Here is a 15741-nt window from a genome sequence, read left to right on the forward strand (position 1 = left end):
TAAAATTGTATTTAACAGCAGTTGTATCAATGGAATACAAAAGTAGCCTGAGTTAGTCACACAGTAATTACTCTTAGCATAAACTACACAGGCTAATAAATCACACTGATAACTGCATTATAATTCATAGCTGTCAAATATATAGTTGTCATTTACTTGAAATCAATTTTGCCAGTAGCATAATGCCATCGGAGCTTGAGTTTGCATGGTCAAAAATCCTTTTATCAATCATTAACATATACGTTAACAGTGACTTATAACATTTGTATATGTCATCTACAACGTGGTAAAGTTGTTGAGTTATTAAAATAACTGGAATCTTATGTGTATATCATTCCCAGAGCAACCTTGACCATGGGCGGCGGACCAAGTCAGGGAGAAAAAAATGCAATCCACCGGCAACAACAAGCAGAGGTAGCAAAGGCAAATCTCGAAGCAGAGAAGAATGCGATATGGCAAGAGAAGGAGAGAATGAGGATGGAAAAAGAAAACCGAGAGGCTAATGAGAAACAGAGGGAAGAGGAGCGAAGGAAAATGGAAGAGGATAACAGGAAAAGGGAGAAGGAGGAGAGAATAAGAATTCATCAAGGCCTGAAAGAAGCTCAGGAAGGAGCTGCAGAAACTGTCCACGAGGCTGTAGGTGAAACTAAAGCTGAAGAGTGAGGGGAAAGGGAGGAAACACGTGAGGTCTCCCCACAAGAGGATGAGAGCATTCAATTCTCCAACTATAGGTTGTGTTCTGTACTGAACCAGCGTGAATTACTGACATTTTTCCAGTATACTGTAATATTTTTTACGTATGATTGTGATTGAAAAATAAATTTAATGTAATATAAAGATAATTATTATATTATTATTTTCAAATAATGAATGAAATATGAACCTTTAATGTAGATACCAATATGACTTACTGGATGAATTGGCTTCACAGAAGTTTGCAATGTAAATTGATAAGAATGTTGCTGTTGTCTGGTGTCTTTTATTGATATAAATGTGTGTGTGTGTGTCTGGACATCTAGTGGGAGCGACGGGTGTGTGTTATCTGTCCTTCGTACGACCATATACAATCTAAATGAATTTGAAGATCATAACAGAACTAGTTGCCCATAAAAAAACTCAAAACGTTGCAGATTACTGCATAGTGTTGCATAATACGTTATAATGCTTAAACAGAAAGTATGTTTGGCAGTCTCTGGCCATGAACTCAAGTTGAAGAACGGACTGGAGGACGCAGTTAGGATTCCTGGAGTTTATTTCAACGTGGAGACTCCCTCTCAGCTGGTGCTCAGAGAACCTTCTGATTACTAGCCCGACTCCTTCACCGCTCAGCCATCTGACTCCCTGACACATCCAATGGTATGAGTTACAGATACAGAATAATGCTACATTTTGTTCATGTCTCTTACAACAGTAGAATAGCAATATTTTCTGTTACATCAGTCCCCCTTATGATCATTTCTATGCTCACACAAGAATCACCATGCAACAACCAATCAGAACAGGAAAACATTAATATGCAATATGTGGTTCCATAACCTGTTTGGATTACTCGCTGATTCGTGTTTTGAAGTACATTTTGAAACCATGCCCTTGGGTGTGGATCTGCAATCATGACTGTGGGAGTACATTTCAATTTAAAGAGAAACTTCTGAACCTGGGACCTTTAAAGGCCCATATTTTTTACTAGGGCCAAAAGACATGATCAAATCAAACATTGTTTAATCTTCTGTCAGTCTTACTGAAACAACGGGGTGACACTTGGCACACAGTGTTATAGTACAGACTGTACAGTTATCCATTAAATATTTATTTGCTGCATCATGTGTTTTAAGTGTGCAGTGGTGCTTGAGTTCAAGTTTTATATTTATTCTGCCAATAAACATTATCTACAGTCCAACCTTCTGCCAATCGCTCTGAACAATCGCAACCTTCGTTTTGAAAACACCATAATAAAACTTCCTGCACTGATTGGCGCAGTGGGTGGCAACTACTACTCGTGACTGAACGGACCGAAATCGCAACTTTCGCTTTGAAAACACCATAGTAAAACTTCCTGCACTGATTGGCGCAGTGGGTGGCAACTACTACTCGTGACTGAACGGTCATTGGGAGAAACACTTTGGTTATGACTCTATAGTTATGCATTAAATATTTGTTAACGGTAACATAAGGTGCCTCTTCTTTCTTCTTAGCTCTCTGTTTTACATGAAGGACATCAGCCTGCCCATGGTGTCTACAGAGGATAAAGGAGTTTAGTTTGTAGGTAATGTATGATTTATGCTTACCATACATTACATTACTTTATGATAATTTATGTTTAAACTTCTAGTTATTTATAGGTAATGTACAATGCATTAACAATGCAGTATTTTCAGCAATTATAATAGTTTTTTGTCCATTATTAATTTATCATAATTTGTTCATTGGTTCATTAGTGATTAATCATTGGTAATAATTGTTCTCTTGGTTTAACTATTAACTAATTAAGATAATGGCACATTTAAAAGAGAAATGTAATGTAATGTATGGCATAATGTATAGAGTATGAATCATATGTATCATATACATACTTGAAATTACAGGCTTATAAAGTAAACAGTTCAACACATTTTGCATATGCTGTTCGCTGCACAGTTCTAGCAAGACATATTACATATAACACATTCATGAGCTAATTTGCACTTATCACAGCATTTACTGTATAGGGTTTTGTGATGTGTTCTGCAACATGTTGTTATCTGTTTCAAGTTAGTATCAAGGAGAGACATGTCTGAGCTTGAAGGGACAATCGAGCTTGCAGGGCTGGGCCGCCCATTCCAACTGGGAATGCTGTATGACTGCAGGAAAGATGTCCTCATCCCAGGTACACCTATTTTATTTTTATTTTTTTATAGTAAAGATTAAGGTGATTATTTATACAACATATAACATATCAGAAAGGGATTTATATCTATGTTAAGGACTGTTTTGTTATTTACAATAGAGTTGTAATCTGAGATAATTTTACAAAGCAGTGGCTTTTATTTAGCCTGCTAAACAAACAAAACCATGCAATGTAGCTGTTTCCAAAAAAATACTTACCCCCCCCCCCCCCACCACCACCACCACCACAGCTGCCCTGTCAATGCATCCACATTCTGTGCGCGCAATGCGCGCGAGCGAAATTTTGGGGCCTTTATTTGAGTGCATGATGTATTTTTGTCTCTTAATTTTTCAGCCCCCCCCCTTAAGTTTCTTAGCATGGTTTTCCAAATTAATTATAAACATTTAAAACTGAAAGCATGCAGCCAAGGAGCTCTCCACCTTTATTACTAATTTAAAAAACTATTTGATCAATCGAATATAAAAGCATCAAAGAATGTACAGTAAACTAACATCTAGCTGGCGTCAGTTATTTCAAATGCATAGATATTGTTTAACAGTAAAATCTAAATTTAGTTTGCACCTAACATAATTGAGTGTGCTAAAATTAGCAATAACGTCAGCTAGTTCGAGGTGTATGCATAGGCTAACTATAAGTTAGCAGCATATTTCCCGTATTTAACAATAATTAAACATGGACTTACCTGAAAGTGATGCACGGGCATCATCTTGCAGTTTATTTCTTTTTCTGCCCCTGACTCCTGTTGTCTTTTTGAGGCCATTTTCGAAAAGTTTACCTAGCCTACTGTCAAAGTTCGTCAGCCACTGAGATAGAAAAAGGCACCCGCGGCGAGCTTGGAAAGTTGAGTATGTATTTTTTTTTTTTTGTGGGGTGGGGGTGGGGGGGGCACCATCGTAACGTTTTTTTTAGCAATTAAATATATCTCTTGTTTTGCCTGTTTTGTGATAAACATGCCTAAAAGGTGCGTAATATTTATATAGGCCTACTGAAATAATATCGGCATTATAATTATAATAACTGATGATTTTTCAGTTGGCACATTTTTGGTGCCCCCTCAGGTCTTCGTGCCCTCCTTATGGGAGACTATCGAGTTGACCTGAGTTGAGCAGTTAAGAACGCTGGCGTCATTCTCACATTAAACAGTTGTAACGTGAAATGTGTTAGTCTTGACCAGTGACACATGGTCTACCACGTCAGGGCTCTTATCAGAGGCCCGTTCGTCGTAAGGGTTGAAGCTAAGTTAATCAATTGTCCCTTTAGCCCGTTAACATTAGCGAGCTATACTGAGAACCGCAAATGGCTGGGTTTCCCAGATTCGTTAAGAAGCTCTTAAGCTCTTAAGAACGCTCTTAAGAACGTTCTAAGGGCGTTGTAGAGCGCTCTTAGAACGTTCTTAATAAGCTCTTAGCGTTAGGAGCTTCTTAACGAATCTGGGAAACCCGGCCAATATCGGTTCGTCGACGGCTGATCCGCATCCAAATCATGTGGTTAATTTCCATCAGGCTAAACTTATCAGGGCAAGTGCACGAGCACGTCCTACTTCAAAAGGCTGGAAAGGTCGATCACCAAAACCGTGATTTTCTAACGGTATGATGGCGGAAAAGACGAAAGAGAGAGCGGTGATATTCTCACCATCTGAGCAAACTATTATAACGAGTCTCTACGAAGACAATAAGCATATTATAATGGCTAAATCAAACACCGCTGCCAGAGCAAGACAGGCAGCTTGGCAAAAATATTGCCGATAAACTAAATGAGTATTTTGGTAAAATGTAGGCTATAGGCTCATCTTTAGTGCCTTAGGCTACCCCAATCAATCAGATCACATTTCTTTATGCTCTTAACGCTAAGAGCTTCTTAAGAACGTTTTAAGAGTGCTGTAGAACGCTCTTAGAATGTTCTTAAGAAGCTCTTAGCGTTAAGAGCCTCTTAACGAATCTGGGAAACCCGGCCAATGTTATTTATGAAAGGATGCCGCATAGGCTGTAACCTTATTGGTGTCATCCCTGTTTTACAGAGATTTGTAGTTTTTCCAGATGCCCAAGGTCATCAACCTTGGTCAGGTCTTAGATCCAAATAAATTCATCCCACGCCAAAAGGTTTAATCAGTCTATGTCAATCTCATACCTAACTCAAGTAAATTGTAAAAAATTACACGGTCACAATTACAACATCAACAACTTATATTATGCCCAATATGTGCCTTTATCATGTCACCATCTACATTTCATTAGATTACCTATTCCACTTGAACATGCTAAGAAAACAATGTATAGGCTAAAAACTGTGAGAATGCGCTCTTGGACAAGTAAAACAAGTCTACACATTTATTGTTTTCATATTCTCATAAAGATGAAACCCAATTAAAACTCACCTTAAAACAGTTTGACTCAGTTATGAATGTCACCGAGTGACACCAGCTTACTGTTATCACTTTTGCTCTGAAACACAGGTATTACACTCTGGGATGGCGACATGCTGCAGAAGAACATTAATATCCGACCACAACCAAACACTGAGTTCAAGATCATTGCCTCAGATTCCACAGAGAGCAAGGCAGAGGCTTTGAATGTGTGTGCAGCACTTGAGGCAAGCTTTATGTCTGGGTTGGTGAAAGTAAAAGGGTCAGCAGAGTTTCTGAATGACAAGAAAAAATCGAAACAACAGTCCAGAGTCACTCTTCAGTATCGCACCACCACACGTTTTGAGCAGCTTACAATGGAACACTTAGGGGCTGGAAACTTCCAACACTGCAATGTCTTCCAGGAAGGATCTGCCACACATGTGGTGACTGCAATATTGTATGGTGCTAATGCATTCTTTGTGTTTGATCGTGAAGTCTCTTCGAATGAAAATCATCAGGAAATACAAGGAAGTCTTGAGGTAACAATCAAAATAATCCCATTTGTATCTATTAAGGGAGAGGCGTCTTTGAAGATGAGTGAAACAGAACGACAACAAGCAGACAAATTCAACTGTACATTCCATGGTGATTTTGCATTGGAGAATAATCCTGTCAGCTTTCAAGATGCAATCAAGGTGTACTCACATCTTCCACAGCTGCTGGGAGAAAACGGGCAACATGCTGTACCCATGACAGTGTGGCTGTATCCCCTCAAAAATCTGGACTCGACTGCAGCCCAACTTGTTAGGGAGATAAGTGTAGGTCTGGTGCGCCATTCTCAGCGCATCCTTGATGACATAGACGAGGCTGACATTGAGTGCCATGACCTGATGAAAGAGGAGATAGCCATCCACTTCTCTGAGATTACAACCAAGCTTAGGAAATTCAAAGACCTGATTTCTGAATACAAACTGGTATTTCAAAAGAAGCTTTGCAAATTACTTCCCACTATTCGCGGAGGGGGGACAGAGGAGCAAGAGTTGGTGACTACCCTGAACAGCAGAGAAAGATCCCCATTCCAGAGAGCATTAATCACAGAATATCTGAGTGACAGAGAACGTGAGATTAATGTTATCACATCCTACCTTGAGATTATGAAAGAAATCAGGGTGATTAAATCCAGTAGTGAACTGGACAAGGTTGTCCTCAACCCAACAAATGACTTTGTAGTGGCTTGTGTGTTCTCCTCCCTCAGTGGGGACACAGAATATCTACAGGATTTGGAAAACTATCTGAAGGACGAGGCAAAGGCCATTAGGTCTGACACATCTTATGAGGTCCAAAGTGCTAGCAGAAAGGAACAATGGTTTCGCTCTGGGGAGGTGACCGCTCTTACCAGGCAAAGCATTCGCCTGTTCCTTGATTTCAAGCAGGCCAACCAAGACAGAGAAAACATTGAGTTTTGCATAGGATCAGTTCCAAACAAGTCCATCACAGCCTCCTCAATTCATGTGTATGAGAAAGGGACACTTCTTGATTTTCAGTTTTTCCTGCCCTCCACACCTCCTAGCCCGACCCTATTGAGACAGGAACATGATCGTGTCCACTTGCAAATCCACCCCCCGGCCACAGGAGAACCTTTCGTGGATTCTTATCGAATCCTGTACCAGACGTCTGAGTCTGACTGGAAGGAGATAGGCACTGATGGAAAAGTAACAGATTTTACTGTTAGTCGCCTACAGCCTCATACAGAGTACCGATTTAGCTGTAAGGCAGTGTGTCGACCTGGAGTGAGCCTTGCTAGCGATGCAACAGACTTCATCCAAACACGTCCGTGCAGCCCTCCTGGTCCACCAGAGGAGAAACGTTCAGGGTCTGAGAGCATTTCTATTACATGGGATATCCCAACAGCAGTTGGAGAAGATGTAACAGTCATCAGCTATGATGTTGAATACAGACAACAAATGGAAGATGACAGTAAGAGCAAACCATGGGAGTGTGTAAAAGCCACAACGAGGGAGTGCACTTTGGAAGGACTGAAGATGAGTACCACCTACAGCATCCGTGTTTTGGCGAATACAGGGAAATCAGGAAAGAGTCTGCCAAGCCCTGAAAGGAATATTTCTACATTAGCACCTGACACCAAGCTCCCAAAAAAGAAATCGGCACAGGGCAAGAGTGAAAATTTTATCCAACAATCGAATCGTCTGGAAAAGGGCAACCCATCTGTATATCAGCTAGAGTTAGAAAGGAAATATGGAGAGAATGTTGATTTCTTGCAATACATGTTTGGTAGGAAGGTGGAAGATGTGCAAAACAAGGTCATACTTCTTCTGGGATCTACTGGCGCAGGAAAAACCACTCTTGTCAATGTGATGATGAATTACATTCTGGGGGTTAAATGGGAAGACCAGTACCGCTTCAAACTGATCCATGAGGTGACTAACCGGACACAAGCAGAAAGCCAGACATCGCTGGTCACATCCTATGAGCTCTATAACCAACCAGGTTTTCAGATCCCATACTCACTTACAATTATTGACACACCTGGGTTTGGAGACACCAGAGGAATGGCGCAAGACAAACTGATTACAGAACAAGTGAAACATTTCCTGTGTAACCCTTTAGGGGTTGATCACATAGATGCTGTATGCTTTGTCGTTCAGGCATCTCTCGCCCGCCTCAGTGCCAACCAGAAATACATCTTTGACTCAATTCTGTCTATTTTTGGAAAGGATATTGGCGAAAACATAATGGTACTTGTAACATTTGTTGACAGTGACAAAATTCCAGTTTTAGAGGCAATTAAGGCCGCAGAGTTGCCATGTCAGAAGAACAAGAAGGGCCAACCCACCCACTTTAAGTTTAACAACTCCACCTTATATGTGCAGAAAAAGGAAATGGACAGAGGCACTGAGGAAGACAGTTCAGATGAAGATGAGGATGATGATGAAGAGGAGGAGGAGAAAATGAAGAGCATTATCTGGTCAACAACCTTCAAACAGATGAAGTTGTTCTTCAAGGCCCTTGGTAGCACAGAGGGCAAAGATCTCAAAATGACAAGGAAAGTTCTTGAAGAACGTGAACGTCTTGAGAATGCCACTGCAAGACTGACTCCTCAGATCACAGCTGGGCTTGCCAAGCTCAGTGAGATCAAAAGCTTTAAACAATGCCTGGAGAATGAGAATGAAATGATGGCTCAAAATAAGGACTTTGAGACGGAAGTAGAGGTTCTGACAGCCAAACGGAACAACGTGAACTTCTTTGCAATGAACTGTAACAGTTGTCTGTTTACATGTCATTCTGGTTGTTTCCTTCCTAAAGGGGATAGTCTCCTCACATGTGCTGTGATGGATGACGATGGGAACTGTGTGGTATGCCCAAATAACTGCTCTTCCTTTGAGCATCTCAGAGAGGAAGCCTTGTGGACATATGAGACAAAGATGGAGAAAAAGACCATACAAGAGCTGAAGGAGAACTTCATGAAAGCACAAGGAAAATTCATGGACACCAAGCAGATGCTTGAGGAATTGGAGAATGAATTTCATGTGATTGAGGATAAACTGATGTATTTGATCAAGCTATCCTCTAACTGCATGAAAAGACTCAATGAGATTGCACTGAAGCCAAGTTCTATGTCAACCTTCGATTACATTGAAATACTTATCCGAACAGAGGAGGAGGAGAAAAAGCCTGGGTTTGAGGATCGAATCATTGGGTTGAAGAAAATGAAACAGGAAGCGGAAATTCTACATAAGATTGCAAGAGGAGAAGATGTACTGCCACAAGAGCGTCGCATGGTTAAACACAAGCTGCACAGAATGAAGAAGACTGCAGAAAAGGTTAAAAAAATGAAAGCAGTTCTAAAGAATTGGCAAAAAGGAAATGAAGAATCCTAATGGTCTCTTGGATCTACCCTAGCCACTCATATAAGCCTAGAGCCTCCCAAACAAAACAGCAACATAAAACAGGGATTTAGCTTTCAATTATTTATTTTTTGATTATGTGAACAAATATCCTTTTTTTGTCTTCCATGCTTTGACTATAGGCAATGTTAACCCTAGATGCTAACTGGCAAACATTCAGCTAAAAATAACTAATCCGTAAAACCAGCTAACAATACCTAGCTGGCGTACCTCTTCTACATTTTATGATTGGTATCCTGCTCCAGATGTTAAAGCAATAAAGGCAGCAGATGTACCTTGCCACAAGAGACAATTTGTCTGAAGTTAATGATGATGGTGATAAAGATGACAATTTGAACTAATTAATAGGTGGAGTCAGGTGGCTGAGCGGTTAGGGACTCGGGCTTGTAATCAGAAGGTTGCTGGATTGATTCCCGGCCATGCAAAATGACGTTGTGTCCTTGGGCAAGGCACTTCACCCTACTTGCCTTGGGGGAATTTCCCTGTTCTTACTGTAAGTTGCTCTGGATAAGAGCGTCTGCTAAATGACTAATTGTAAATATAATTTGTGTGGACCAACACTTTCAAGTAATTGAGCAAAAAAACATGGAGCAAAGACTTGACTTTGACCAAGAGTTTTCTTGAAAAGCATGAGCGGCCAGACAATGCCATTGCAAGACTGACCACAGCTTTTTAGTATCGAATGCCTGGAAAATTAGGGAAAGACCTTGAAGGTAAATGAAACACAACTGGATGTGCCATTATTTGAGTCAAATCAGTAGCCTTGCCAAAAACTGCTAAATGTTTTTTTCCTTTGTCACTCTGAATGTTACCTTCCTGAGGCCAAAAAATGGATGCCTTATGGATCCATGAGACAAACGGGAAGAGGAGGACTGTTAAAGAGCTGAAGCACAACCTCCTCAGTACAAGTAAAATACATTACAGAAGAGCTAGAGCAGCTTCAGTATAAACTTGATTTGAGTGAAAGTGTGCTGTTGAAATCATCAGACAGGTCTCAAACTGTATGCACAGACTGCAGTGGAGATGGAAATACAGTGATAGTCTACCATCGAGTTTACTGGCATACTGAGTCGCACTGAAGGGGATGACCCAAAAGTCTGGTTTTGAAGACCAAGTAGTTGTACTAATTAAAACGAAACAGGAGTCTGGAATTATGGGTGGAATTGCTACTTTGACATGAATTGTGCATTATTTGAGAGAAACAAGAACTGTGCACGATCTGAAAGAAACAGGAAGTGTGCATGATATGAGAGGAAACAGGAAAGACGTGTCAGTTAAATTAGAGAATGGCAAACCTTAAATTCAACAACATTATGCCATGTGATGAATGTCAGCAAATGCTTACTTCAATTTATGTATGTCATTGTGTGAAATTAATTTTAAACATGTGGCATTCATGAAGCATTTCTAGTTTACATTTGCTAACATATATGATGTAATCATTGCTACAATGCTAAAGTGAAATATTTGCAAAGAATAAAGCTTTTCAGAATTTGTTGATAATCTAGAACATGAAAAACAAGAGAATATTATGAAGATGATCATGATACAAGCACATCTCATCATGCACAATTATGTTTATGAAGAGAGAGTATTGTAGTAAATAAATTATTAACAAGTTCACATTTACTTTCTTAACTGTACTTACCCATAAGCAATTTCATTAAATGTTTTGAATGATTCATCTGGTGTATGTCCTCTATTTTCATCAAAAGGAAATTTTGACATTTTTTATAATAAGGAAGCAACTCAATAGTAGTTGATATGTGTTTGCCTTTTATTAAATCAAACCTGTTCCAGAAACTATTTTCTGTATCTGAGAATTATGTTAAATAAATACAGTGCATTACTTAGCAAATTCACCCCTCAAATACTCATGACCGACTGCATAGAAACACCACACTAGGCACATGTGTAGGATACGAGAATTTACTAGAGATGCACTTTTGCAAGAAAATGGCAATGTAGTTTTGCCGCAACAGCAGTCCACCATTGCGTACCATCACCTCTGCAGTTACATGTGTGCTGAGACTTTACCTTACAAAAGAAAGGTTGGATTCTCTGCGTTGGATGAGTAGTGAATATCATCTAACAAGGCACAGGGCAGCGATTCTGTGACAGCAATGACCCACTGATATTCTGGCACACACAGGCAGACAACACACAGTCTACTATTAAAATATAAATCAGTCAATGTTCAAAATCTGTGTGCAGGTAGTAAAAGTATCTGCGTTACTGTATAAAGTAGATCCCCAATTATTAAGGCACTTCTATAGTTTCTATACTCTGGCGAAGACTACTAAAGAGGGCGTGGACACTACAAAAACACCCAGGGGGACATCAGGGACGTTCAGGACAGTCTTAGCCAGACACGAGGACATGCTGAAGTAAGTAAGTAAGTAAGATTTGTTTACATCGCACATTTCATACAAGAATTGTAGCTCAAGGTGCTTTGCATAAAATCAATAAAAACAATAGTACAAGCTATGAAAGAAAAAATTAAAATAGCAAATCTATAAAAACAAAAATATAACTAATAAAATTTGTAAAACCCTTCTGAGATGAAATTACTTAAATGCTATGGTAAAAAGGTAGGTTTTAAGCTGTCTTTTAAAAATGTCTAGAGTGTTTGCTTCCCTGATATTTATGGGTAATTTGTTCCATAGGCCTGAATTTGATGAACGCAGTGTTCTAGCTGGTGTGTAGTTTATAAGGGAGTTAGCAATGTAGCTAGGTCCTTGTCCGTGTAGAGCTTTGTATGTGAGGAAAAGGACCTTAATGTCAAATCTGAAGGTAACAGGAAGACCTGTTGGAGACTCTCACAGTGTAACAATATAACTGCTGGCATTCCTCATGACATTTAGGGCTTAGCTCATGTGAAATACTGGTTCTTGTTTTTATCCCACCCAGTTACTGCTTCCAATCTACCAGTGCCTCTGGAGGCCAGTGGTGTGTGTTGCACCCTGGCAGGTTACCCACCCTGATATACAGTAGGGTACGTGTACCCGTTTGTTTAATCCGGGGAGATGTGCTTTTACAAAAGATGTTAGAACATCTCTGTCCATTCCATACATACGTTAGGATAGGCATTTCAATTATGTAATTATTATGTAAAATATGATTTTTCCCCCAACTCAACCATCTGTCAGCAGGGGTACAACGGCAGCCCTGAGAGCTCAATGCACTGCAACTTAACAAAAACCCATTACATTGGACAAGCAAATTAACTCAATTTAATTTGACAAAAACATGGGAGCATTTATAAAAACACGCTGCCAAATTCAGACAATACAAAACATGACAGAAACACCCTGCAAATTCAGACAATACAAAACATTACAGAAACACCCTGCAAATTCAGACAACACATTACAGAAATGTCCTGCAGTCACATCAAACAACTACGGATGTGTTTCCACCAGACATCTCTGGACACTCCAGTCAGTGGTGTTTGAATATGAGCTCAAATATAGGTGTTTTTGGTTTATTTTAACGTTGTGATCGCATGATTCAGCTATTATTGCAGATATCACTGGTTTGCAGTCGTGTTCATCACTTCTAAGTATCCTCCAGAAACACTTAAATACAAATAGATTTCATTTATATAGCGCCTGTGAGGGATCAGGCGGTCGCCCCACGTTATTTTTGGGTGGTGGCGACTGGACTGGGGGAACATGTGGGGAAAAACACTGCACAGGAGATGTTGGCTTTTTTATAAAAAAATATATCTCTATTACCAGAGGGGGACTATATAACCCAACACGTGCCCATAACATAAAACATACAAATGAAACGTACAGCCCGTACTCAAAGGCACTCAAAGTCACCTGCATCATGGGCACCTGCTTGTCCTACTGAGGCCCAATCACAGGCACCTGTTCGACCCAAGCCAGGCACCTGAACATGCACCGTGACTCAGGCCGAAGCTAAATACATACACTGGCCATACAGAAAACAATCACATATTCTAGGCACACAGACAAGGCATACAGACCAAACACAGAACAGAGGCACAAAAGACACAAAACAAGGCCCACAGTAACTACACAACTAGTCACAAAACACCACCTTACAGCAGGGAAGTGTTTTACCTTAATGCCTAAAACAAGTCCTCTTTCTCTTTTAATTAGGTCCAACGACGGACGCGGGGGAGCCCGGACCCAACCATTATGGTGGGGAAGTCAATGACAGGGTCTAATAGGGACAGTAGCCTACAATAAATCCATCATAATGGCCATTGGCAGGGAAAAATCTAATCAAAATAATGATATGTATTTTTTTTATCTAAATGTCAGCCAAGTGAATTTAGGTTCCAAATAGCCACAGGAATGAAGGAATCTCTGGCACTACCAGTTCATAACCTCGGTAGCCTAAAGCGGCGACCTGAAGGGAGCAAAATAAACTCTCCCGAAAAGTGGGTGATCAGGGCAGTTTTTATATTGAATTAGTTTAGCCTTACCCATTACCCGTTTGTCATATATATCTTGCAGCTGGTCTAGCTGTACCCCAACCACCTTAGATGCTTCATTTACCAGCTCTGTAAGCTTACGCTTGCTGATCATTGGAAGACCACTGTACCACACCACAATGCCAAATGTCAAGACAGATTCAATAAAACACTGGTATAGACATACACACACACATACAGCACTGGTAGGTCTGTTCACATACACACACAGCCCTAGTAGGTATGGACACACACACATAAACACACTGTTAGGTACGTGTGTAGAAATATTGGTGGACAGACAGATAGGGATTATGATCTGCATAATCCTCAAATCATTATCCTTCTGTAATGGATGTGTCAGACTGGCTGGTCCACTCCTGTCTTCCCCATTCGTCTAATCCCTCTTTCCTCTCCAACACTCCTCTGTTCTACACCCCTTCTTCCCCAACACTCCTCTGTACTTCCTCCTGTCCAACACTCTTTCGCTCCATTCCTCCTCCTCTCCAACACTTCTCCCCCCTGAGATCATAACCAGGAAGGATCTTAGGTCATAACCAGGAAGGGGATCTCTGAGGTCGCAACCTAGAAGAATCTCTGGGTAAAACTATTTTCAGTGTTCAGTGTTGGGTTAGGGTTGATATGACAGTTTACTTTCATGAGAAAGGGCTCAAATGTTTTAACTTTCTGTCTGTTTGTCTGCTTGTCTGCATGTCTGGCTAGACTAAAATAGGCTGGGCTAAGCTAGGTTACCCCAGTTATAGGATCTTTTCTCCTTCCACCTAGAACTCCCAACTGTTTGCCTTCCAAACCCTCTCCGTCCAATATCATGTAGCCTCTCCACCACCCTCACCTCCTATCATGCCATGCCTCCCCTCTCCCCCCTGCTCTTACCCCTGGGCTCTGGGCCTCCTCCTCCTTGCCTCCCTCCCCTTCCTACCCCAGGCTGGTGTGTTCCGAGTCGGGGTGCTGGGACCCTGGTCATGTGACCCCCTGTTCGCCAAAGCCCGGCCCCAGTTGGCGGCCATGTTGGCGGTGGAGCGTATCAACCACGACCCCAGCCTGTCTCTGGGCGTGGTGTTCCAGTACGAGGTCCTGGAGGAGGACTGCCAGACATCTCGGGCGCTAGGGGGTTTCCTGCGCAACCATCCACGGGCCAACGCCTACCTGGGGCCTGTCAACCCAGGCTACTGTGATGCTGCGTCCCTGTTGGCTAAGAACTGGAACAAGGCGCTGTTCTCCTGGGCGTGTGTGAACTACGAGCTGGACGAGCACCAGCGACACTCCACCTTCACGCGCACTGTGCCCTCACCTGTCTGGGTGCTGCTCAGGTGTGTCTCTGTCACTGTGCTAAACACGCAAACACGTACAGTAACAGTAACGTAACAGTCCGCTCGATAAACATGTACACATGCAAACATTCAGCTTATAAACATGTGAACGTATAAACAATCTGCTCGATGAACATGTTCACGTAAACATTCAGCTTATGAACATGTAAACAACCAGCTTGATCAACACGTACACGTGTAAACAGTCTGCATGTGCACACGTCAACAGCCTGGCACGACACTTCCGCTGGGCCCACGTGGGCGTGGTCTCATCAGCCGAGGACGTGTGGGTGGATACGGCCAATCAGGTGGCCAACGGGCTGCGCAGCCACGGCATCCCTGTCATCATCATGGTAACGGCAGATAAGGATGTTGCCTCCGTGCGTCGGGCCTTGGTGGCCATCAAGAGAAGAAAGAACCTGCGCAGTGAGTGTTCCACAAAAACCCCAACCTTAACCCTAACATCACAACTCTAACCTCAACCCCAACCCTCACCCCAGTCCTAACCTAACCCTAACATCCCAACTTTAAACCTAACCCTAAATCCCAACTTTAACCCCAACACCACTCTACTCTAACCTCAACCCAACCCCCACCCACACTCCCAACTTTACCTCTAACTTCAACCCTCATCCTAACTCTAACCTTGCCCTACTCATCTCAACTGGACCTCTCAATGTTCTTCACCTGACATACGGACAGCCGCATGTGTTTCCTGGTGCCTCAGTGGTGGTCTGACTCTACCAGGCAGAGGAATTGATGAACGCTTAGGTGATGGATTTGAGCATGCCCATACCTCTGAACCTCTG

The 15741-nt window shown here is 41.6% G+C and overlaps 2 protein-coding genes across 2 annotated transcripts in view; both read left to right on the forward strand.

Annotated features, from left to right (window-relative positions):
• Nucleotides 1-182: 182 nt before the first annotated feature.
• LOC146245695 (stonustoxin subunit alpha-like) lies at nt 183-8201 on the forward strand. Its single transcript, XM_084683438.1, has 4 exons — nt 183-203; nt 2794-2863; nt 5337-6546; nt 8120-8201. The coding sequence occupies exons 1-4, from the start codon at nt 183-185 to the stop codon at nt 8199-8201; spliced, it is 1383 nt and encodes a 460-aa protein (XP_084539564.1).
• A 6261-nt stretch (nt 8202-14462) lies between these two features.
• Nucleotides 14463-15741, forward strand: part of LOC146245696 (retinal guanylyl cyclase 2-like) — a 77315-nt gene continuing 76036 nt past the window's right edge. Inside the window, exons 1-2 of the mRNA XM_084683439.1 lie at nt 14463-14932; nt 15162-15358. Coding sequence (XP_084539565.1) covers nt 14463-14932; nt 15162-15358 — 667 coding nt within the window. The remainder of the gene's footprint in view (nt 14933-15161; nt 15359-15741) is intronic.

This window comes from Hypomesus nipponensis, chromosome 20 (assembly GCF_054491055.1).
Source record: "Hypomesus nipponensis isolate SF chromosome 20, ASM5449105v1, whole genome shotgun sequence".
Taxonomy (NCBI): Eukaryota; Metazoa; Chordata; class Actinopteri; order Osmeriformes; family Osmeridae; genus Hypomesus; species Hypomesus nipponensis.